Source organism: Dermacentor variabilis, chromosome 1, assembly GCF_050947875.1.
Source record: "Dermacentor variabilis isolate Ectoservices chromosome 1, ASM5094787v1, whole genome shotgun sequence".
Lineage (NCBI taxonomy): Eukaryota > Metazoa > Arthropoda > Arachnida > Ixodida > Ixodidae > Dermacentor > Dermacentor variabilis.
This window is the reverse complement of record NC_134568.1, coordinates 190,922,705-190,947,057: the sequence shown is the minus strand read 5'-3', so window position 1 is coordinate 190,947,057 and position 24,353 is coordinate 190,922,705. Positions and strand designations below refer to the sequence as shown.

The following is a 24,353-nucleotide window of genomic DNA, read 5'->3' as shown; positions in this document are numbered from 1 at the left end:
AATAAGGTTGCATTTGGTCAAAATAAAATAAAACACTTAAGGTGTTAAGCTTCACCGCCTAACACTGCTGTACTGAGGCGAAGCTAACTTTCGGAGACTGGCATTACGCAACGCGCTGTGCTCTGCGAGCTTCAAAGCCAATCGCGAGGATTGCAAACGTGGTGTTGGTGCCATCGCTGGCAGCGGCGAATTCTTTCAATGAAAAACACGGCACCGCACGGCAAGAAGCTTAACAGCGAACGTAGAAGTAGCTAGGCCTAACGTTGCCGTGGTGGTCAACAGACTTCATGTTTGTCAAGGACAAGATGCACATGTAAGCAGCTGCTGCACGTCTCGCAAGTGCAAGGTCCTTTTGTTGCAGGCAACTTGCGCCTTCTGCCGCACTCAGAAGAAACGTATGCAAGGAGACGCGTCTAGAAAGAAGGAACGACAAGCGCGCATACAAAAAAAAACATGAAAAATCTCAAGAGGAAGGCAATGAGGGCAGCAGCTGCAAGAATTGCATTTTTGGACAATATCAAGAAGTTGAAAGAGCAGTTGCCAGCTAAGGATTCAGTGCAGTTGAAAGACGCACTTGGATCACTTCCACCAGTACGGCGACTGGCTTTCGAGACATCTCTGAAGCAAGTGCAAGCCAAAGGCCCACAAGGGATGCGGTACACTAGGATGTGGGTGATGAACTGCTTGCTACTTCGAATTGCAAGTCCGAAAGCATATGGCTTGCTGCGCAGCATGAAGCTTCTCCCACTTCCCACAAGCAGTCGACTCAATCAGATAGTTTCAGGCGTACCTTGCGAGTATGGCTACAATGCAGTTGCCCTTGAAACAATTCGCGGCTTCTTTAAGGACAAGCCTACTGTGCAGAGTTGTGGAACACTTGTGCTAGATGAAATCAAGCTAAAAGAGTCAGTTGACTTCAACAAGTCAACTTATAAGTTTGATGGATTTGTCGACTTTTCGACTACAGCAGGACAAAACAGAGCCATATCTGCTGACCATGCATTAGTTATGGTGTTCATCCCTCTGTTTCACAAATGGGTGCAGCCAGTGGCAAGTTTTGCCACAAGAGGAGCGGCTCCTGGTTTTGTGCTTGCTAAGCTAGTTCTAGAATGTGTCTTGCAGCTTGAATGGCACAGTGCATCAATTATTGCAGTCGTTAGTGATGGTGCAGGGAACAATAGATCAATGTGGACCCATGTTGGAGTTTCAGGCAAGCTGGCCAGTCCAGTTAACAAAATTCCGCACCCTACCCTCAAAGATGGACGTTTTCTCCACTTTCTCTGTGATGTGCCGCATATCATCAAGTGTGTGAGAAACCATCTCCTGTCGCATACATATGCAAAGGTAACAGTCACAAAACTTGCTGAGAATTTGGAACTGCATAAATGTACTGTGCATTTTTCGTTTTTTGTTTAATTGTCTCAAGGCGGGCCCTGACTGCATCAATTACAAGCATTATCAGCAACTTTATGAAACTAAGAAAAAGAGGCAGTTGAAAGTTGTCCTTAAGCTCACCACCTCCCATGTCGATCCGGGAAAATTGGAAAAAATGAATGTGCGGCTCGCAACACAGGTGTGTTGCTTTTGCCTCTCAATATTTCTTTGCATGCCTTAATTCTTTAGTATAGGAGAATCTTAGTTGATATTTACTCATCAAATGCCTTAAGACAATTTATTGTGTTGAATTTTATTTCAGCTTTTCAGTAGGAGCGTTGCCATGGGACTAAAGTTCTACAGAGAACAATGCGAACCAGGGTTTGAACGGACAGAGGGCACAGAGAAGTTTACGCTACTGATGAATAAGTTGTTTGATGCTCTAAATGCTAAGTGTCCCATTGAAAGCATTCGGAGGAACTCTCCGAAGATAAAAGTGAGTTGTTTTATGGTTATTGTACCTGAAATCTTTAAACAGTACAGGCAGGCTGAAAAGCTGACTTGTGGCATTCTTTTCTATCCTTTTCCATACGTTTCTCGTGTAAAATACAGAGATGTGATTTCACTCGAATACATTACCATCACTGTCAATAAGTTCCGCACAATTTTTGCTTTCTTTGTAGGTCATTAGAGACTTCCTTGACCTTCTGAACACAACAGAGAGAAACAGGATTCGAGAAAACACAAAATTGTTCGCATCACAGCAAACAACAGAGTCACTTCGTGTGACCCTCCTGTCTGTTTTGGACATCATCGCTCTGCTGCATCAGAAGGAAGTGTTGTATATACTCACAGCAAAGCTGAATCAGGACCCTCTGGAGGTGAATAGCAGCAGTGTTTTTTTTTTCATGTATCTCAGATTCTTTTGATCAAATCTTAATACTATGTATTCTATTTGCAGCGTTTCTTTGGAGTCGTGAGGAGCTTTGGCGGCGATGAAGATCACCCCACAATTACGCATTTTAGTCAAATATTTAGGCTTCTGAGTCTCTACATGCCGCTAAAGATGGCAACAAAGGGTAATTGCTCCAGCGATGCTGACCCTGTGCTTGTTTCTGTTGAGGAGAGCCTTAACACAGGCAAGTTGGCAGCTCTTGTTCAAAAGCAGGCTTGGCAAGAAAGGCTGGCTGAGGTTCTTCAAACAATTCAACTGCAGGAGCATGCACCTGATGATGAATTCCAGCACAACTACAATTGACCCGTCACAAGAGACGCAGTCCTGTATTACCTTGCAGGGTATGTTGTGAAAAAAGCAAGGAAATTCACCAGCTGTACTGACTGTATCAGTACTCTCGTGGGTACCTGCCACGTTCCACAAGCAGCGATCCTGACTGAAATGCGGTCGTATGTACCTGGTGCCCTGCAGCAACCGTCAAGTGCCCTGAACGTCCTGCTTCCAGGCATTGAGCGGGTCATTGAAGAAAAGACTCGATCTAATGAGGTGTTCGGGGACCTATTTTGGACCATTGTAGAAGAGCTTGGCCAAGGCACTCTTGTGCGAGTTGGTTGCTGTGTGCATTTTGAAGATTTCACTGCCCGTATTATCAAATTTTATTTAGTGACACGAATGCATTTTTATGCACGATTCCTTCAGAGAGAACGTGCCTTGAATGTGCAAGTGAGGTCTGCTCGCAAGAGAGCCAAGCTCATGTAGGCGTAAATATTGCACCTCTGTATTTGGTGCTCTGATGAAATCAAATAGTGCGAGCTGCATTTTTTTTTTTTTCATCCAAAATAAAGCGCTGAAAGTGTATACATATCTGCAGAGATGGTGCCGTGGATTAATTCCTACTATTTCAAAAGAAGGGCACCGATTGGCATGCTGACGGCTATTTCACGAATTCGTCCGCGATTAAGGATATGCTTGAAAGGAATGACTTGTATTTTTCTGCAGACTACAGTTAACTGCGGACGACGAACGTGTTGGCGTTTTCAAGCCCATATTACTACTAAGAAAGCGTGAAATATACTCGAACCGAGATTAACATAAACAAACGAAATCTGAAAAGCGACTTTGGCGTCTCAATGGCCAATGACAAATTGTTACGGGAACTTTGACTATGCTGCTTTTCGAAACGCGCGATGACCAGCGAGAGCTTTAGTAGGGCGCAGCGGACAGCCAAGGCTGCTGGGGCTCTGAAGGAGACTCCAACCGCGAACTCTGGGGGAGCGCAGCGGCATTTTCACAGCTAAGTAAAATTTTTTAATCAATCTCCTAAACGCGAGACTATAGAAACATTTAAAGACGCATCGGTGAAAACACTTGTTGAGTATGCAAGTTGCGAAGTCAGAAGACCCGAGCCCCTTCGCCAACGCAGAGCTGCGCCCGCGTAGAGCTACCTGCGGTGCTCCCGCCCTCTGGCGGCAAACCAAAAAACGGGGGCACCCGCGATGTACGGCGCCTACGGAGAGTTTGACAACTGAACCTATTCTAGTAACGTTGGTGGTGGTGGCTACGGCTGCCGGCGGATTTGCGTGCGATAGTGCCAGTTCGAGGCGGCGAGATAATCAAAATGGCGGCGGTGGCGGCTTTGATTAATGCCATTTCAGACCTGCAGTCAGGGCAATATACATTGACTATATGGACTACGTGGTGGTGCTGCAAAGCCGTGCAAATTATCGGGCATGTCCGAAAAAGCGTCTGGAAAATCGGTTGTTAACTACTCTGGCAATACATTGTGCCGACGACACAGCGTCAATGACGATTCGTTGCGATTCCTCTGTTACTGGAGCCATCATTAACACGACTTTCGTTCCCTTTCAATAAAGTTACAGCTAATTTTCCCTAATAGAAGCACAAATTCCCCGAGTTTTCCCTGAGTTTTTCCATCCTGTTCAAATTTCTTGAGAATTCCCGGTTTTCCCGGTTGGTAGACAGCCTGGATAATCCGTTGGTGGTGTTCGAACAGTAGCTGACAGTCTCGCACTGTCAATTTATCTCGTGCACCATTCTAAAAGAGCTTGCTGTCAAATTCTGATTTTTCATGAATTCATTTCTTTTCATTACAAGAAAGTTGTACTAGGGGCTCATTAAATAGCTTAATAATTTTGAAACTTGATAGCGGACATGAAGAGGCTCTGCAAAGGCTCTCACAAAACAAAATGCAAACAGTAGCATAGACCTTTCTATAACCAAAACATATTTACTCAAGTTTGTTTATCAACTAGAAAATATTTCGCACTGAGGAGAACAATGCAGTTTCTCACCTTCCAAATGTAGGCAGAGCAGCCATTTCATAGTCCTCCACATTTACTCTTTCTCCAGGATTTGCTAAGTTCTCCTCACCACCACTTTCAGCTTCCTGGGATGGTGGGTTGCTCAGTTTCCCTACAAAAAAAAGTGTTTCACCTAAGACAGATAATACAGATGGCCACCATAATGCACCAGTCATAACATCACTAACATTTTTGACCGTGCCAGTTTATCTTCTGGAACTATTTGAATTATGCCTCCTTGCTTTAATTTAACTCAAATTTTATGCTTACAGCAGCAATGTTCCCTACTCTTTTCTTCACTAACGAATTCCTAATTTCTAGCACTTTCTTCCTGCCAGGGCATAAAGATACCCACACAAAATGGTTTGCATATAATTTGTTGCTCTGTATTTTATTTCTTTTGCCACATCATGCTAGTCTGAACTTATGTTATCTGCAATATGCATGCTGGCATACAGAAACCATCAGTACCAAAAATCGATTTATGTCTACTAGTGTTTGCAAGCATATCTAACACCAAGGTCAAGAACAATGACGTCCAAGGGATAAATTTTTTGTTAGCTACAACCATGTGAAAAAAAAATGCAGACAATAAAACTGGATACAGAACAGGGGGAAATTATTTGTTATATTTATATGGGGGTTTATTGGCCACTTGCCTGCTCCTAAGCTCATGTAGCATGCGACGCCTGTGAATAAAATGATGTTACACATCTGCTGCCATGGCCTTGAGCGGCACTGGCCAACACTCCCAGGCTAATTCGACATGTACACAAATAACCGAGTAAGTGGTTGGGTGGATGACCACTGTGGATTCATCTCCCACCTGCAGAAAATTATATCTTTCCATTCACTTTCATCTACCTTTTCTTTATTTGCTCTAAATTTCAATGAAACATAATAAATAATTTCCCCTTTGATTTCTGTGTTCGTTGTCTGGTTTCTTCATGTTGTTGTACACCAAAGGTCAGATATCGTTGTTTGCTTTAAAAAGTAAGGCATATGGCATCAGTATGTGTATGCTTAATCAGTAAAAATGATGAACCACTATTGTGTGCAGTTATTAGTAGAAATGGTTCATCAAAACCAACCAACTACTGTTGCCATTTGCCACTGTAGTAGTACCTTGCAGCTGCTATGCATATTACTTGCTTCATTCACCACATACTGGCAAGTTGTAACAGCAGTCAATAATAATTAATAGGGTTTCTGTACACAGAAAAATTATACAATTCCACACTACTGCAATACACAACCACCAAAATGACAAGGTTTTCATCATTCACATCCATGAGAGGCAGAACATGTTTTTAATCTTATTACATAGACCGATTTTCTTATTATCAGCACAACTTCCCAAAAATTCTACACACTTGTGCAAAAATTCCCTGCTCTGAGAACAACTGTTGCAAGCTAGGAAATGAGCCAAGTGGGCTAGTTTTTCATGCTTTGGTTTAGGTGTGGCACCATGTGGTGTAGAAGACATCCAGCATGGGACTGAACCAATTAACATTCGGCTTGAAGGCAAGCATGCTAAACATTAGGCCACAGCCATGTTGTATGTGTGGATAGATAGCACTTGCATTGTGCACAGACAAGTGCCAAAGGTCTTCTGTCAGGATAATCTCGTGCACTGCAGCACGCTCTTTTCTTTGCTGCACTGGTGTTGGTAATCTGGTATTCCTGGTATCATACTTGGTAATCCTGGTGCCATATCTTTTAGATAAAAAAAATGGCAGAAAAAATGCAGGTAGAAAAAAAATTGGCACTTCTCATCATTTTTTTTTTCGAAATTTCCCATGGCAGTTAATGGGTTAAAGCAACTTCTTTGTAACACCAAGCTACTTCAGTGGCAGTGCACTTGACAGTTCCTTCTGGACAGCTGACTTGTCCCATTTCACTATGCACTAGGATTTTAGGCCACCTTATGTAAATTATTGTGTGCTCCCAATTGATACTTTTTCTAATGCTCCAAGCACTAGTGTACTGATGTATGCCATGCAGATTTTCAGAAAAAGTGTTGAAAGGTGCGTTTTTTTTTTCTCTATGCAACACTTAACTTCTTTCCAAATAACTACCATAGCAACCAATGCCCAATCCAGGTTTGTGTAGCTACCTAGACGAAATGAACCGAACTTGCTCAGTGTCCTACGTGTACGGTGGCTCTGTTTATGTGTAATAACAACTTGCAAATACAGTGCGCATTAATTTTCCCGTAAGCACACTTTACACTCTTAGCAAATAAAATATTTAAAAACTCTTCACAAATAATTTCACTTTTGTGCATGTGTGGCGCAGCTTTTTTGCTCAAGGTCAGGGAGGCATCACACCTGTAACTACATCCCAGCACTCACTGCATGGCAGGAACACAGTGTAGAAGGCCCATTGCTAACACTTTATGTGATGTTGTTCCATTTTTAAATACTGCATCATCACACATCGAAAAGGAGTTCTGCTATGACATCTTTTGGTGTCGTGCCCAGTACATCGCTGACACTTTCCATTTAAACCTGTGCCGTAGTGTATATGATGGAAATAAACAAAGGGAAATGTTAGAGTGCTAAATTCAAAAGTTGTTGAAGGATAATTGTACTTGGCAAGTTCCTACTTACGAAGCGCGGCAGACGACTCGGACGCCTCTGATACGTTCTCTTCGGACCTCAGCGGCAGCGGGAATAGTGTTGGAATGGCATTCCAGAGAAGCTGCTTCGGCTTGTTCACTTCATTTCCTTGTCTAAGCGTCATGAATTGGGATTGCTTAAAGTGTTTTTCGCAAAGGACAGCTCCACGCCGAAGCAGAGCTCGACGATCGCACCCAGACAGATGACCGCGACCGCTGTTTATGCACCACTGCCTTGACCTGTGACAAGAGTAATTGAAGCCCGTACTGAGCGATTAACATAAACCAACACTAATTGCACAAGAGAAAGAAACTCTTCAAAAAAAGAAGAAAGTTGTCATGCGCGTTTTTTAAATCATATATAAACACTTACAGCGTTCGATCCGTTGGAAAGTTAAAGAACTGCAAACGTGGATTTTTATCCAATGAATTCTTACAGTTCACAGCCCAGCAGTGGTGTGACGACATGGTTATTTTCATTTAAGCATAAATCAAGACGGTTATTTGAAACTTGCTAGTTTCAAATGCAAGTGTGAACTGCGCCGCTGTATATGACTGCACTCGGCTACAAGTGGCTTTGAGCGCTTTGAGTCTGAGCAACGGTCTGAGCCATTGACGATAACTACTAACGCGTAATAATTTTTTGCAAACTAATAGTATACTTTCACTTCACAAAACGTTATACTAAAGATATATTGACTGGGACAACAATTAAGGTATAATTTCATGCGGCGTTTTGATCATTTTGATATGGCGCAACAGCGGCTTGTGACAGCGCCGTTACTTAGTTCATGCGGCTTCTGTTGCTGCAGCAGACGGGCGGACGGCTAGTTAGAAGTTGGTTCTTTATTCTATGTAGTTAGTTTCAATTCGTATTGATGTAGTTGTTGGCCGTATTAATTGTTTGCTCGTGTCCAACACCTATTTATCATTCATTATAATGGGTACACCGGTCAACTCTTCGGCCAGTCGCAAGGTTGCTGAGGCTACGGAGGCTCTGCGACAAGCTGAGAAATGGTAATGCTATGTGTGATCACTATAAATGTCGCTACGAAATCAGTTTCGCAGTCCACAGAAGTCACCAGTGTATGGTGCCTTGTTTTAACATCCTATATTTCTTCAGTTTAAAAACGGGCCTGCTGAAGTGGAAGCCAGATTTCGATAACGCCGCAAACGAGTTCAGCCGAGCAGGTAATGTATTATGTTCAGAGTGTTCTGTGTAATACTTGCATAGCGCACACGCGTTGTGTGCTTTGCTCGCTGATGTTACATTTCTCTCTCTCTGTCGCACTGCGACTAGCAACTTGCTTTAAAGCGGCGAAGTCTCTGGACCAATGCAAAGACGCCCATCTCCGCGCAGCTGACTGCTACCTCAAGAATGGATCGTATCCTTTCAATCTTGTTGCTAGCTGTTGTATTGAACTAGTTGACTATTGTTGCTAGTTGCGACATTGAACTAGTTAATCAGCATATGCTGAATGAGCCCCGTGATGTCCTTAACTTTGTTCGTTCAGATTCTTCGCTAGCGGCAAGTAAGTGGATCGTTTTGAACATTCTGCCTGTTGTACAATGATGATGTAACTTCGGCTTACAACACCGCTGCTGGTTATCTATAAGTCACACTGGGTAATATGCTGTGTACTCGGCATTTAGTACCACGCTTGTCAGCATCGCGCATGGGCGTCTTGCGCTGGAGTTTGAGGTATAGTGGCGGCGCGCGAAACGTCATCTGGGTAGTACCAGCTTGGGTAGTATTGAGCCCTGGCTGTGGCGAAGCACGTTTCTAGCCCGAAATTTGCGTCGATTCGCATTTTTTTTCTGCACTGCTGCGAGTGCGGAAAGGCTCGTCACTTCTCGCAGACCACGCTGCGAGCTAGCCGCAGCCTATAGTTTAACGAAAAAGGACTCTCCGTGAGACGTAATGCTGGAAGCAGAAGGAATCGGTGACGCCGATCCGGAGAGACCTAGCTCAGCCTCGAAAAAGCGTCCCCGTCGTTACTTCTGCGTCGTGGGCTGCCATGAACAAGAAGGCCTGAATCCCAACATCAAATTCTACCGCTTTCTTTCAAGGCCTCACGAAGCGGAGCGTCGGGCGCGCTGGATAGCTGCAGTTCGTCGCGCTGGGTAAGCGAAACTTCGCGCCATGCTGACTGCTTCGCCTGTCTTGAAGCTTGCTTGATTATCCTAAAATTCGGTCTTTTGCACCTACAGTCTCGACATAGCAGCAGGCATGGCTGGTGATTCACGATTCGAGACCCCGCCACAGCGACAATTAACAATTCGACTGGTGCGAAGTGACCAGGTGTGCGCACAAATGACCACAAATGGTTGAGCTGATTCGGTGACAATTCACTACACCACTACGAGCAGCACAGGTTAGAGAGTTAAATGTGCTCATCCTTGACCTCAAGCTAGCACGTTGAGGCAGCGCAGCAAGGTAGTATTGATTGCAGCACATCGATGTGCGAGCGCTGTCATTAAAAGCTACATCAAGCGAGCAGCGCACGAGCTCGCGCTGCAGCGCGATTCGCACGTACGTTACTGCAAGCTCATATGCATTGCATCAGTTATTTATGAGTTGCTAAAGGGACAGATGGCCGCTACTACAGTGCAGGCATAACTACTTGTCTAGCGGCATGCAGTCAACAAAGACTGCAAGAGGCCCGCCGTTTCGCGGCATGTCGAAAGACCGTGGCCGTTGCGGCGTGTACGATATCGTGCGCTCGAGCAGGTTGTACATCGCGGCATGATGAAAGACCGCTGCCGTCGCGGCAAGTACCGTCCTAGAGCAGTTCCGTACACAGATCTGCTTATCGCTGCTGTGAATTCATTTATAGCAAGCATTTCCTCGCATTTGTGCGCTTGAATCTAGCAGCGTGCAAACCTTACCTGAAGTTCAACTTCGTACGCAACTCGCTTCACTTGCGATTGACACCGCGCTAAAACTTCGCCGCTTATTTCTTGAACGGCGTACACGTATTCGGCGTTGCATAATTTATTGCCTTTACGCAGCGTGCCACCCCTGAAAAAATCTTCGCCGGCCGATATTCACTGCAAGCCGTGGTACAACAAAACCGAAAGTGGCGGGTCCATATTGTAAACGTGCTTTCCGAAGAAAACGACTGAGCTTGGTACTACCCAGTTCAGGACAGAGGGCGCTTTTTAGCACCATTTTCGCAGCGCCCCCTGGGCAATGCAAGAGCCCCCATTGCTTTCAATGTTGCTGACATAGAGGCCCGGGGGTATGCACTAAGTGCACATGCTATAGCCAAATATTTAGCACCATAGAATTGAATAATAAAACTTTCGCAAGCATATGGGAACATCTGTTGCCACTAATCGTGCCGCCTTCAGTACCAACGTTTATAGATACCTTTCTATAGGTACAAAAAAGTATGTATAAACGTTGTTCAGTATCGGACTGATAAAGCATTTGCACTTGTTTAGAAATGTAGTCTCAGTGCAGTCAACAATCAGTATGTTAATCAATAAACAATTTACAAAAATAATTAAAGTTTTTTTTTTAATTTCGTGAATAACTTGGTATTTTGTATTTCAGGCAGTTAGAACAAGCAGCATTGGTCAGCAGGGATATGGGTAACCTGCAGGCTGCAGCTGAACTCATCGATAGGGCATCTCGTTTGTTTATTGACTCAAGAAGCCCTGACACAGCTGCATTAGTTTTGGAGCGAGGGGCAAAGTGAGTTTTGTGACTGAATTCTTACAGTCAAATTATTTACTTGGCCATTTTCTCAGACATTTCATTTTATAATGTTTGCATTGCTTTTGAAGTTTTATGCACATATGTGTAGAGGGGTTTTGAGAGTTGTGATGATGAATTCTCAGTTGAATGGTTTGCAGTCTGTGGAAGTTGCGTTGTGAGTATTATCATGTGGATTTGTTGGTCAAGGGTTCTTGCGCTGTAATACAGGTAGATAACCTTGTCCTAAATTCACATGAAACATCTAGGTCAAATGGCTTGAAGCTCCTTCAGGCTGTGCAAGTTCATTCTGTTCTCACCTAGAGTAGACAAGTAAGCTGCATCGGTGGCAGATAGGCATTTTCGATTGCATTCAACTCGGATTGCAATTGAATATCTGCATTGTGGTTGGCTTCCTTGCAGAAGTGAGCCAATCATGATCGTAAAATACTATCCCGTTTGAGCTAGGTCATGATTTAAGGTGCGCCATGTAACCGAGGTATTAGAAGGATGAAGGCTAGGACAATGGAATTTCTCAAAAGAATGTTGCAGGCAGGGCGTCGAACAAAAAAAAAATACTGGTTCTGTTCGGGTTCACTGTGCTCCAATTTCTTTCCAGTTCAGAGACATAAAACTTTATAATGATTTGCAACACTGAATGGGTTTGTGAGCCAGTGCAACAAAGTAGACATTATCCTGTCCTACGGCGAAATGCTACAGAGTGCTGTCCGCTTGTCCACGTGGTGCATGCACAGGCTTTGTCAAGAGGTGAAAGAAATGGGCTTTCTGGCACATCAGAAGCAAAAATGAATGTTTTTTTACAGGAATATCACTGCCGTTTAATGTTGTGCAGCTACAGCAGCCATACACAAGGTGATGGTCATCTTAGGCAGTGTTGTAGCAAAAGTGTGCGGCATGTGGTACGGTGCCTCGATGCGTCCCCCCTCTTTCCCGCATTTCCATTTATTGTCATCCATACTGAGTACGGGGAAAACAGAAATTTATAGGGGTGTTCGAATAGCAACTCCTTCTAGTGGAATGAAATACGAGTACATGAGAAAAATGACCATCCAATATCAAATATTTCCAATTTCTAAAAAACGTAAACGAAAAATTTTGCTGAGCCTGTTCGGCAACAAAAGGTGCATTTGCATTATTTTATACATATACACTGTGATACAGTATGCTCACATCTGGTGCACGATGACACTGAAAGTAATTAAAAAAACAACTACTAACAGCACAAGACTCAGGACATAAGAAGGACACGAGTGCCTGCATTCTTGTTGGGTGCGCTTAGCTCCCATGCCTTCACAGCAGCATAGTTAGTCACTATTATTATTATTATTATTATTATTATTATTATTATTATTATTATTATTATGCTTCAAGTAATTATTACAGAACTGTTGGGGAGTGAATTGTGACAAAGCATGGATTCACATTACATAGTTTACAACTCCAAACTTCTAGTCTGTAAAAAAGAAAGAAGCCAGCAAATGATATTTCATTTAGTTTTCTGCTTTTTTATTTAAACCAAAGCAGATAAGGACATTGATGCATCTCAACCATGAACGAGGACAGTTTTTGCTAAACACCGCAATGGTATTTCCTACGCACCTGCATGTGGTGAAGAGTGTTGCACTGACTAAATGTACACAAAAAAGTCGAAATCATGCATATTGTGCCCCGAGAATTATTTGTAGAAATCAAAAGGCATTGTGCTCTGCTTAGTCACCAAACATGCGTTGAACCAGGGCACGCAACAAAAGCACATCTCCTGTGCTGCTTATAGCCATTGTTACTAAGCGTTGAGAAGGTGACGGCATTCATTAGTGGGTGCAGTATTATTATTACAAGAAGCTGTGTGCGTGGAATAGTTGGTCTTTCCATTTTCTCTTCTCGAGGACACTGTCGTTTTTGCACTCCATCTGTCCTGACATATGCGTTTTACAGTGCATCCGGTAATAGTAGCGAGCTGACCTAACGGCCAAACTGGGAGCTTCAACAGAAACGGGGATTCTGTGGTGACCTTGAAACAACATTTCAGCAGCAGAACACTACAAGCATGGCCGATTTCATAAGTGCAAGCATCTCTGCCGAATTGGCTGTATAGTTACCAGCACATACCAATCGTCTATCCCCCTTCTCGTACATAACTCAACTCGTGAGTTGGAATGATGTTCTTGTGAGTCTTGAGTTGGAACAATGGTGTGCCTCATAATAAAATCGGTGTTTTGGCATGTAAAGCCACAGAATTGATTCAGTTATGTTCTCGTGGGGTGTGCCTGCTGAAAAGTAATCATTTCAAATAGGTAATCGCTGATGTATTGAGCACCCATTTGCGCCCTATATGCTTGAACCGTTTCATGTTGAACTGGTAACCATTATTATTTTTGGTTAGGTTCAGTTCGAGTTCAGGCATGCTCCAAAAATATCTGTTCTGGTTCAGTTTTGGCTAGAATTCCAGTTATGGTATGGTTTTCAATTCGGGTTTGGTTCAACACCCTTGTTGTAGGTGAAGCAAATCACAGAATCCTCTTGTTATATACTTGCTATAACCTGCACTAAACCTGGCAAAAACCTCCAGTGTGAAAAAGACACATAATTCAAGGCATGCTAAAAGCATGGATCATGCTTATGCCACATTTCAATGGGCTATGAGCAGAACGAGATAAAGGTAAAAGTGGGAGCCAACATTTTCAACAAGTGGACTTTTCTTTTTGAGGGTGCATTGAAAAAGACAAGTCCACGTGTTGAAATGCTGGCTCCCGCTTTTACGTTGTTCTCGTTTTGCTCATCGTCTTGAATTTCCATCTCCTGCCTTCCCCATATTTTCCCTCCTGGATTTCAGTGGGCTGTAGCATGAAAGTATTGATTTTTGTGTATGAATTGTATGTACTTTTTTAATTTGTGTGCATTTTTATTTCAGAATTCTTGAAGGCAAGTTTCCTGAAGTGGCTGTGGAATTCTTCAACAGAGCAGCTGAAATAGTTTCAGTAAGGCGATACCTTATCATGTCTTATTTGTATGGTGGGTCATTGATTAAAATTTAAAACCAGATTTATCAGAACCTTTTAATAGATTAACTGGATTGTTGTCTTGTGTACACGAGCTAAAAATAAAAACGAGCAATTTGTGTAGATAAACTTTGAAAAACCAACTGTGCTATTTGAATTGGCAGTTGCCCTTAATATTATGTCAACAACACTTTTTGCGAGTGGACATTCAAGCTTGTAAAATCCGCTCAGATCCAGCTGCAGAAGCAATGAAGCTTGTTAATGTTCTTTGGCCGCAAAGAGTTCCTTAAGGTTATTTAAGTCATGCCAGCTGCACTGAAAGAGTGCTTGCAAGATGTGATGTAGATGGGAGCCCTGTGCTAGTCACCCCTGCAGAAGATCCAAGTAATCGGTGACTTTTGACTTTAAAAGGTATAATAGCAGCCGACTTGGTGCTGTTTCCCCATTGTTTTCCACTGAAAATTAGCACTTCCTCTGTTTCTTCGGGGTACATTGGATTTGCTTGCACAATAATGCACTGGCTAGCCTCGAAAGCCATTCCTAAATGCGCTCCTTGTGGTCTTTGTTGAAGCATGCTAGGCTCATTGATCAAGAGAAGAGACCACCTCATAATCTTTATAATGTTGCCATGCTACAAGTTTATTGTCACTGGAATCCACCAGAATCACATTCAAGCAGCAGATAAATGTCAGGTCACAGTCGTTTATTTATTGACTTCTCGAGCTCTTTGACTTTTGCAAGGCTGTTTTGGGAACTGATAGAGTCATATATGCTTTTCTTCCCCAAGGAGCTCTGTCACATCAAGCAGAGATTTCAAGCTATCTCACAGTGTTTCCAACATGTTGCACTGCACACCAATGATGCTTGGAGGCTTGCTGCTGTTCTAGTCTTCCATGATACGGTGCAAAGGCTTCCTAAGTACAAGCTCGCTGCTTATCATTATGTATGTGCTGTTCCATCATGTGGCAACATAGTGTTGGAGCTTCTCTCTAGGTGCACCTAGTTCTGCTACATGCTTTGAAAGGATTGACTGGTAGTTCAAGCTGCACTTAAAATGACGTGCAGCTCCGACAGGTAGCTAACACTTAAATCATTTCGGGTGCCTTGGGAGTGTACAGTTGCAGCATGTGTGCCGCACACTTCAGGCTGTGGAAGTTACCTTGTTCAACCCCATGGCAGATGCTGCATGTGTTATCTTTGCAGACGGCCACCACATTTACATCAATTTACCAAAAACCTCACGGGCTTATTGATAAGCTGTGTGCCATTTGGGCACATTTCTCACCTGTAATGTTGTCAGTCAAAGCACCCGGTTGTTTATCTAATGCACAACGACATCAAGGTAACAATAGTTGGCAGTTGAAGTCCAGAAGTCAGCTGTTAAGCTGATGGAACCGTCAGCCAAAAGTTCCCCTTGGAGGCTGCATCTTTGTGTCGGACAGGGTTTCCAGCCTAGCATTCACTGCTGGATGTGATGGTGGTGAGTATGAAGGTGTGTCCAAGGTTATCTGGAGGACTTTTGCTGGTCAGGTGCCTTTAACAGTAGCCAGAGGCTGACTAGCAAAAAATTCACCGGCGATTACGATACACCCTAATGTGAACCTTGAGCACTAATTTTTCAATATATTGGCTGGTGCGGACAATCTGTCTCGTACGGCACATTGCACGCGGAGTGAAGTGCGGCGCAACTGCCTTGCTAATCGTGCGATCGCAAGAAGCAGGACGTGGGTGATGTGTGGGCGTGATTTACAGCAGCTGCCACAGACGGACCTCCCAGACGACGCACACTACTCTGGCGCCATCTCGTAGCCATCGTCGCCGAAGTGCGCATCTTGCGCGGCACTACACTTCTCATGCTTTTGCCATACTCTTCTCCGCTTTCCTCTTTGCACTCTCTTTGCTCTTGCTGCTATTTTCATTCCCCGCTGTGTTGTACATTCACTATTTCATTCGCTGCATTTGTTTGCTTGGTTACAGCGACGCTTGATGCAAGAGTGGATGCCTAAGAGCTGCGCTCTAAAACAATCCAGGAAGTAAGAGTTTGCACTAGGCTTTCTTCTATCTGTCCCTTAAATGGGTGCCTGGCATAAGTGATTATAGTTGTTTGCTCGTTCTCGGGACTCTAGCTGCATTGGCAAACCTGGGCACTCCACTTACTTGCGATAGTTAAGCGTGGTGATTAGGGTTGTGCGAATATTCTAAACTTTCTAATAACAAATCGAATAGTGTCCTTTTTGATTCAGTCTTTGAATCGAATAGTCCTTATTTGTAAATGTAAATACTTTTTCAATACCTTTCAAGTACTTCAAAATGCCCATTGCGCCCATATAAACATAAAATAGGAGTAAAATTACAGTAAGCTTTCACCCACACGGTCATAGTATAGACATAAAACCTGAGAACTTGCATAGTGAAACAGGCTATGTCACTTAGGTAGCCGTACTTTACTGGCTGTGCAGCGATTGTTTGCACTCTCTGAAGAGCCCTGTGCATGGAAAGAAACTGCTTGTTTGCTCCTAATGTTACATTTATGCTTTTAATAAATGCTTCATAACGTACTATGTAACGACAGAAACTTCCTAACATTAAGAATACTGGGATGTGAACGTAGTTTTGTATTGTGATAATGGCTATTCATTATTCAAAAATATTCGATTCGGTTCACTTCTGGAACTATTCGATTCGTATTTGATTCGGTCTCAAAACTCCCTATTTGCACACCCCTAGTGGCGATTCTTCAACTGTAAGAAAATGCCTTTTTGCGTATAATGCAGTAAACATCCCTAAGATTACTAACTTCGTCCCTGGAGTTAACTGTGACTGGCTAAAGGTGCGCACAACATTGATCCGCATGGCTTCTCCATCTCTCTCTCGTTCCCGCTCTCGCTTTCCTTGGCAATGGTGGTGGCAACTGTGAAACCACTACCCCCTCACAGATAGCTCAGAGATTGCGAGAGTAGTAGTAGTTCTTGTCTTCGTCCCAGTTTACGCATCAACAGCATCACCACGTCCGGACGTTGCAAAGTTGGCAAGTGCAAGGCCCGTTTCAGCCATGCAGGGCTCCAGTAAAATTTCCAGCAAGAATGCCCTTCATATTCCTACACTCCACCATACTTGCACCTTGCTTTACACTGAGTGAAATACTAGCAGAACAGGGAGACAAGCACGTCAACACCTAGGAAGAAGTTCAGGCAGTCCTGCAGTCTGGGATAAGCGTTGCACATGCTTAATTCTTTCATACAACAAAATTTTGCCAGATGAACAGATTTGCTATTAACTTTCTGCAGTCTTCTTGTGAAGTGTAGACAGCTTGGCTAGTTGGTTGTGAATAACATTATAAAACATCGTTCCAGTGCACAAAAAAATACAAGGATGAGCAGAGAGGGCAACAACAACGCCAGGCATTCGTGTTGTCCCTCTCTGCTCATCCTTGTTTTTTTTTGTGCACTGGAGCAATGCTTCATAATGCTATTCTTGTGAAGGGTTTGTGAGGCATTAAAACTGCAATTTGGATTAGTTGATTAATGCTGAAATTAAGGGCATTCACCTGTCCATTTGTGCAACAGGCACTTGGGCAGGTGCAGGAAAACATTTCATTCCAGGAAAACAATTTGAAAGGTGCAGTGCATTCCATCATCGTCAAATCATAGGACACGTAAGCCTTCTTAGCATGGCATTGGTCCTTTGTTCAGTGCCCGTGCACTAGCAGTTGCAGCAGAGACTGAATTTTATCTCCACTGGTCGGAAGTGCAGCATACATTGTAGCTCAATCTCTCATTCTCTTCCTTGATGTTGAGCAACTGAAGTGTGGATGCCGGAGCTGGTTCTGCCTGAGCCTGATTCTGCTCATGTGACCTGAATCAATTAATGACAATTAAAAAGTAAAGAACAGTTGAAGCATTATTAAATTAATAGGGATGCTAACCTATCAATTGGCCATCCCTAATCATTTACATTGAACTTATGCTAGCATTTTCTTTTTGCTTAGGTTGAAGATCGCCCGAGGCAATCAGCTGAATTCTGTGGCCATGCAGTTCGTCTTCTGCTCAAGCTCTCTAGGTAAGGCACTGTCTTATGCCTCTCTTTAGTTTGTGCCCACAAAATATTGCACAGTCATTGGGGTAATGCCTGATGCACTGCCTAGCCTGTAATCTTATGAGAACTTTGCGTGCCCAGTGTTCCACATATTTTGGATCTTTGTCTTGGCTAGGTGGGACGAGGCAGCGGAAGCCGTATCTCGGCAAAAGCAGCTGCTGACAGAAGCACAGGATGAACGAGCTGTTGGGCGCCTGGTGGTGGCACTGGTGCTTGTGCACTTGGCAAGAGATGACTTTGTAGCAGCCAGCAAGGCCGTTGACCATGATGGAGGGTGAGCAGAAGCAACCTCTCTGGTGTTTCCACTTAAGTGCAACAGCAGAAACTTGTGTTGCCACTCAAGTTGCCACTCAAAAATTGTGTGTGCAGGTTTCTTGAAGCTCAAGAACAGGACACCCTGTCGTGCTTACTGAAAGGATACGATGAAGGGGACCCAGATATGGTTACTCGTGCTCTCAACGCACCCTTCCTCCGGCACATGGATACAGAGGTGAGCAGGAGACTGATAGGGATATGTGCCTGAGAAAGCCCGTGGCATGGTGTACACAATGCTGCATGCTCATTTCAGTATGCGAAGTTGGCCAGAATGCTTGGGCAGCAGGTAGCAGAGTCTGCCAAGAAGACAGCCTCAGAGCCTAAGCTCAGTGCTGAGGCAAGAGAAGATGCCAAGGATGCAGACAGTGGAACAGTCGATAAACCAGATCAGGACCACCTTGAAGTTCCTGATTCAACAACTGCTGGAGACTCTGATGATGAATATGCTGGTGGTCTTCTGTGAGAATGTGGGTGGCCATTGTTTTTCTTGTAATTCATCTTAATGCAATCATTCCTATCTTTATCGTCACCTTCGCTCAATATTGGTTGCTACATTCCTTGTCAGAAACCCATACATCTAAACTGTTGAATGTCATGTAGCTGTGGGATGACATTTTCTGCCCTGAATCAATGTTCAGCCTGCTGCTTTTATTAATACTACACTGATGGTTTAAAACAGAGCTAAAAAATTGCAATTTGCTGGAGGGCCTATATAGTGCCATTATTTGCAACCAGTAATTAGAAGCTCATTGCGACATGGCGCTTGATGTAGTCATCTTGGCTTGGGAGGAGTGTTACTGCACGTGATATGTATCATAGTGGCTTTCTAGGTCTACGCTTTAATGTGATGGATGTATGCATGTTGGCCGTTCTGATTCAGAAGTACTCATACATGCTTTGTAAGTGTGTGTTTAGCGCAATTTTCTTGATTATTGAGGCACGCTTTTTATTTCTGTTGGATAAGATCATTGTTTTTACTAATGAGACATGAAAATTTTAGTATATCTTTTTACAGTGCTGAGGATCAGTACTTTATTTAAATTTGTTTACATTATGTAGTATACGTTATAAAAACATGGTCCTAAACATAATGGCATCATTGTCTAGCTGCTGGATTGTTATTCCGCAGAGCATCTGTACTTTATAGGATGTACTTTAATTTTGGCAGAATAAGACTTGTTGATCCATGCATTGTGTTATGTGTTCATCAAATCTGTAATTAGTGATGGAAGAGCTTCTGGACACGGCATTGCTTGTCATTGATTGGAATAAATGAAGCATGCCATAGACTTCATCATTATCAGATAGCAGCTGTAGGCACTGAAATGCGATGGAAATTTATTGACACTTGCGCAGTAAAATTTATGTTTGCAACTGGTTTGAGATTTTTGAGCTCTTTATTACTGTGCAAAGTGTGACCATAATACCATTAATTATTAATGTTCCAGTTCTTGGCATGGAACTTGTGTTTCTCTTCCCGTCTTCCATGTTCACAATATGACAGCAGTCATAAGGAAACAGATGTCTGGCAGCTAGAGCAGTGATACTTCAACGTGCAGTTCTGCAGTTTACAAATGTGCCAATAACAACAGTATTGAGCCGTTCTTACACTTCAATTACAGTTTAGTTACCTGATGGTTAGCACTTCAAATTTGCCCTCAATTTACTCCAAGTTCTCTCAGAAGCTGGCTGCTCAGATTTTTTCTGAGTGAAAGCTGGCTATGAAATCACCACCATGACTGAAGAGTGGCATTCGTCTGCCACTTTTGCTGTCCACGTGTTTGCTACCTGCAACACTGCATGTGACAGTGCAATTGCTTCAGTCATTTTCACAAATGTTTTTCCTAGTGGCTGTTCCTGTTCCGTAATGGCTGCAAAGGACTTCGGGTGATCTCATCTTCTGGTATTTGCATTCTTAACTAGAATGTAAATCAATCCTCTGATGTGCATTGTTTTATTGTTAATTTTTAATTCTCCAGTTGTTACATGAAGTTGAGTAAAGTAGAATGAAAGTTAGCATGACCATCATGAAAGACTGAACAGACAATCTTTTCTTGTCAGATGCTATGGCATATTCTCGGTGAATAACATTTGGCAATATGATCACTTTCATGAGGGTTTGCGTGACTCGGCACTGGATGCATAAGCATCTACAGATGGTAACGTTCCTCGCACAGTGCCAGAGACGCTGTTGCTCATAGACACCTTGTCCGGTGCTGAGGCACGCAGAATCTCGCATAAGTAATTGTATCCCGAAGTGATCGACCAATGCTTCTGTACATTACCAACTGACCCATCATCTCCACCATTTTATTCTTATGCTAAAGACTGATGCCAGGTAAGACTTATCAGCACTGCATTTTCCACAGTGCTCAGAAGTTTTAACTGTAACATCAATGCATTTCACCACAGAATAAGAATTGAATATGGCAGATCAGTTCTGTGGGAATTAGCAGAGCGACAGTCATGGAAAGGCACTGGTTCCAGGTTCAGTCCTTGGACCGAGGTGAAATTTTCTTCAACCATAAAGCTTTTCTTTCTGAGAAACCTGTGTGTGTTTTCTTTGTAGCTTTGTGCTACTCTCAGGCGAGTGACATTTTTCCCTTTCATGAAACTTCCTCCACCTCGCAGATTTCTGCAGAAATGATTTGCCATATTCATTGTCCCTGTGCTTCAAGTTGCAGATTAATTCAGCCTCGCTTTGCAGTCTGCTAGCTTCCTGGTTAGCTGATATGGTAGAGCGACTCTCCTGAAAGGCGCTAGTGCCTGGTTTGATTCCTGCATCAGGTTGACTTTTTCTTCAACTGTGGCAAGCCTTCTGAGAAAAGTGTGCGAGTTTACTTTGTAGCTTTTTGCTACTCTCATATGAATCATAATTTTTCCTGTTCAAGAATTTAAGGATGTATTTCTCAACAGTGGTGCTAAGCACTGGATTTCTGCTAAATGGATATGAGTTTATTACTGCTCATATTCAATCCTACAGTTGGGACATGTACACTGAAGTGAATAATTTCGTGAAGCTTTGTTCAGGCAACGTAACGGAGGGTCACATTGGAGGATGTGAATGCACGGTCAACTTGATGTGTGTTTATCACTAGCCTATGGCCTTTATCAAGGCCATAGGCTAGTGGGCACTGTGATGACGTCACTCACCTTCTTTCCCAGGTACACCTCAGTCGTCTCTTTCATTTTGGTCAAAACTATGGCGCTGATTTCCTCCGGATTGAAGCGCTTGCACTCGCCCTTGAATTCAACGCTGATCTTCGGCTTGCCTCTGTCGTCCTCCACCTTGAAAGGCCAGTGCTGGATATCATCTTGAATCGTGGGGTCATCGTAGCAGCACCCGATCAGCCTCTTTGCATTGAACACAGTGTTTTTGAAATTCGTGGCTGCCTGTGCCTTGGCAGCATCGGAGCAGCTGATTGGCAGCATCGCCAATCAGCTACTCTGTGTCCGTGTAGGCAGTGTAGCTCGGCGTTGTTTGATTGCCCTGATCATTGGTGATTATCTCGACATGACCATGTTGGAAAACGCCCACGCAAGAGTAGGTGGTGCTCAGGTCGACCCCGATGGCTGGGATGTCCGAGTGCATGCGGCTAGGCATGATGAATGCATTGTGCAAGTTGCTTTCTGTGAAGAACTGTTTCTCTCGTGAATCAAGTCACAAGTCTGAGAGGAATTCTCTCTGCGTGCAATTTATATGCTATTCTGCACTTTTCTCCGAGCACGCAATGTCTATCAGAGTAATGTGTGTTGGTGTCGTCACGCCACTTGCTTTGCAATTGGTCAGCCACACGTGAAAGCCTCAAGAAAGCTCTCGCATGATCTGCTGCTGTTTGCAAAAAGAGAAAAAGCAGTTATTTGCGACTTTGTACATAATGAATGAGTTATATGACTGCTCAGTAGCAGCCTATCAGAAAGTTCTTAGCTGTTCAGTGTGTAAAACTTAGAGTACCTAGTACTTAATGAGACGACGAATGACACGCAAGATGAAAAACTGGTGCGAACGACAGGAGCCTATGTTGTGAGGCGAATAATAAACACTCTTGAATACCGCTAGTTGTCATGAGGTTTGGTCATTAAATCTGCCAAAAATATGCTTTAATGACATGGTTTATTTTCAGCCTGTTCTGTCAGAAGCAGTTCAAGGCTACCTAGCTTCCTAGCTCGTCAAAGCGTTGGTGGGTCCAACCAGCCCCAACATTGGTGTTCACATTGAGAACGCGAGAGAACATCCGAGAGCCTATGCAATTGTCCAGACTTGGGAGACAGGCAGTAATACCGTAAGCGAAGCGGTGACGACAAGTGACGTAAGTATCCTCCTGTCTGCCTATCTTGAAATTGCGCATTCTTTTCATTGCGATGCCGGCACACATATTTTATAAATAGTGGCGGCATCTGCTCAACTGCAGATTCAGGTCCCAGTGGTGACGTTTGATCGAGTTGGGTTCTCATAGCGAGCGTTGCTTCAGCAAGTGCTAGTTTTCAAACTACCGAATTTCTACGAAGTTACTGCTGTTAAGTGCTGCATCATGACGCGCCTGGTGCTCTACCCGCTCTTCAGCAATGAGGAAGGCCTGTTGTCTCAAGGCCCTGGACCAGCTAAACGGCTCGACGTTGTCAGTGGTGAGTCAGACAAACAAGAAAGCGAAGCAGGCAGTGACAGATCACATTTCGAGCTTCCGATGTCTCCGTGGTGCTGTGCACTCTGGCAGCCTTCGGAAGCGTCTGCTGAGCAGGGGCGAGGAAGACACACGAAGCCATTCACCGGACGATTCATGACCTGCAACATTTGGGACTACAGTTCCTAGGAAATCTGCGTCAAGGCGGTCGATGATTGCGTCGAGGTGAGTGCAAAGCATAAAGAAGCGATCGAGGATGGTTCTAGCTTTGAAGTGCGAGCTCACCTGGCAGTTCACCCTCCCAGAAGGAGGGGTGAAAGCCTGCGCTCACCTGCACTCTGTCAAAGCGCAGGTGAGCGCCCATCAAAGCACCCAAGCCGGAGACTCTGAGCAAGAAGCCGTGGATGATTCCAATCATAGTCGATTCGTTGAAGCCGATGCCGGCGGCAGAACAACCTAATAAGGAGGCTGAAAAGCCAACAGGTGCCAGCGAAGTAGCGCCGGCATCGTGAGAACATTCCTGCTATTTGTATTGATGTTATCCTTGGTTGATGTCTTTCAGTTCGCAAAGTGCGTCCACATCCTGCAACTTCAGTGTTGCTTTATTGCAAGTAAAATAAACTGGTATATGTTATCCCAAAGTGAACTATAAATGGCAGTCATGTCTTATTCCTGCCTGACCTGTAATTGTTGCTCATGGACAGGCCTTTACATCGCAGTTGTGTGGAACATGCCATTCAGTTACATCCCTTTTGTAGGTAAGGAAAAGAAAATTCACCGAGGATTATGATACTCCCTAATGCGAAATTTGAGCGCACCTCTATACATGTTTTCATTTCGTCTGCAGTGCTTTGTTTCCATATATGGTATTAGTGGTGTCAACGGTGAACAGACGACGCATGCTACTCTGGCGCTATCTCGTAGCCATCGTTGCTGCTGAGCCTGTCTTGCGCAGCACCACACTTCTCACGCTTTTGCCATACCCTCCTCTTTTGCTTTCCTCCTCCCTCTCTCTGTGCTCACCCGCTGTGCTCCGCGTTCACTCTTTCATCCTTCGCTCTGCTTGTTCACCGAAGATGCCGACACTTGCCGCAGGAATGGGTGCCTAAGAGCTGTGCTCTAAAATATTGTTTGTGAGTGAGTGAGTGAGTGAGTGAGCTCTGTTTATTTTGCCCACTTATGGTCAAGCGCCTAAAGCAAAGCGGTATGGCACGCTTTGACAATAGGAATGGCATAGACAATCAGTGTTATAAACTAAGCTTGTGGCCAGATCAAATGGTCTATTTGAAATTGTAGAAAACAATGTAAGAGAAGGATAGTGGCCTTTTCAG

The 24,353-nt window shown here is 43.8% G+C and overlaps 2 protein-coding genes and 2 pseudogenes across 3 annotated transcripts in view; 1 reads left to right on the top strand and 3 right to left on the bottom strand.

Annotated features, from left to right (window-relative positions):
• Positions 1-7,847, bottom strand: part of LOC142590229 (uncharacterized) — a 34,542-nt gene extending 26,695 nt beyond the window's left edge. Inside the window, exons 1-3 of the mRNA XM_075702161.1 lie at positions 7,644-7,847; positions 7,263-7,510; positions 4,642-4,762 (exon numbers count right to left, since the gene is read on the bottom strand). Of these exons, the coding sequence (XP_075558276.1) occupies positions 4,642-4,762; positions 7,263-7,510; positions 7,644-7,750 (476 nt within the window). The 5' untranslated portion in view covers positions 7,751-7,847. The remainder of the gene's footprint in view (positions 1-4,641; positions 4,763-7,262; positions 7,511-7,643) is intronic.
• Positions 7,848-8,045: 198 nt separating this feature from the next.
• Positions 8,046-22,455, top strand: LOC142590216 (gamma-soluble NSF attachment protein-like). Of its 2 annotated transcripts, XM_075702149.1 has the most exons (11): positions 8,046-8,287; positions 8,394-8,461; positions 8,571-8,655; positions 8,785-8,802; positions 10,830-10,970; positions 13,903-13,969; positions 17,979-18,049; positions 18,201-18,359; positions 18,455-18,575; positions 18,654-18,867; positions 21,566-22,455. In XM_075702149.1, exons 1-10 carry the CDS (start codon positions 8,211-8,213, stop codon positions 18,861-18,863), a joined length of 1,017 nt encoding a protein of 338 aa, XP_075558264.1. In that variant the 5' UTR covers positions 8,046-8,210; the 3' UTR covers positions 18,864-18,867; positions 21,566-22,455. The 2 variants fall into 2 exon arrangements, with proteins under 2 accessions (XP_075558264.1, XP_075558255.1); XM_075702140.1 differs by lacking the exon at positions 21,566-22,455 and having other exon boundaries at positions 8,047-8,287; positions 18,654-19,589.
• LOC142574412 (uncharacterized) lies at positions 14,453-16,308 on the bottom strand (annotated as a pseudogene).
• On the bottom strand, positions 21,512-22,004 carry LOC142592285 (major heat shock 70 kDa protein Ba-like; annotated as a pseudogene).
• Positions 22,456-24,353: the final 1,898 nt, after the last annotated feature.

Bases quoted from the DNA above. Each gene is read 5' to 3' on its own strand.
- LOC142590216 (XM_075702149.1), top strand. From the start codon at position 8,211: ATGGGTACACCGGTCAACTCTTCGGCCAGTCGCAAGGTTGCTGAGGCT. The intron at 18,050-18,200 runs GTAAGGCACTGT...TGTCTTGGCTAG, and splicing joins CTTCTGCTCAAGCTCTCTAG to GTGGGACGAGGCAGCGGAAG. The intron at 18,576-18,653 runs GTGAGCAGGAGA...TGCTCATTTCAG, and splicing joins TCCGGCACATGGATACAGAG to TATGCGAAGTTGGCCAGAAT.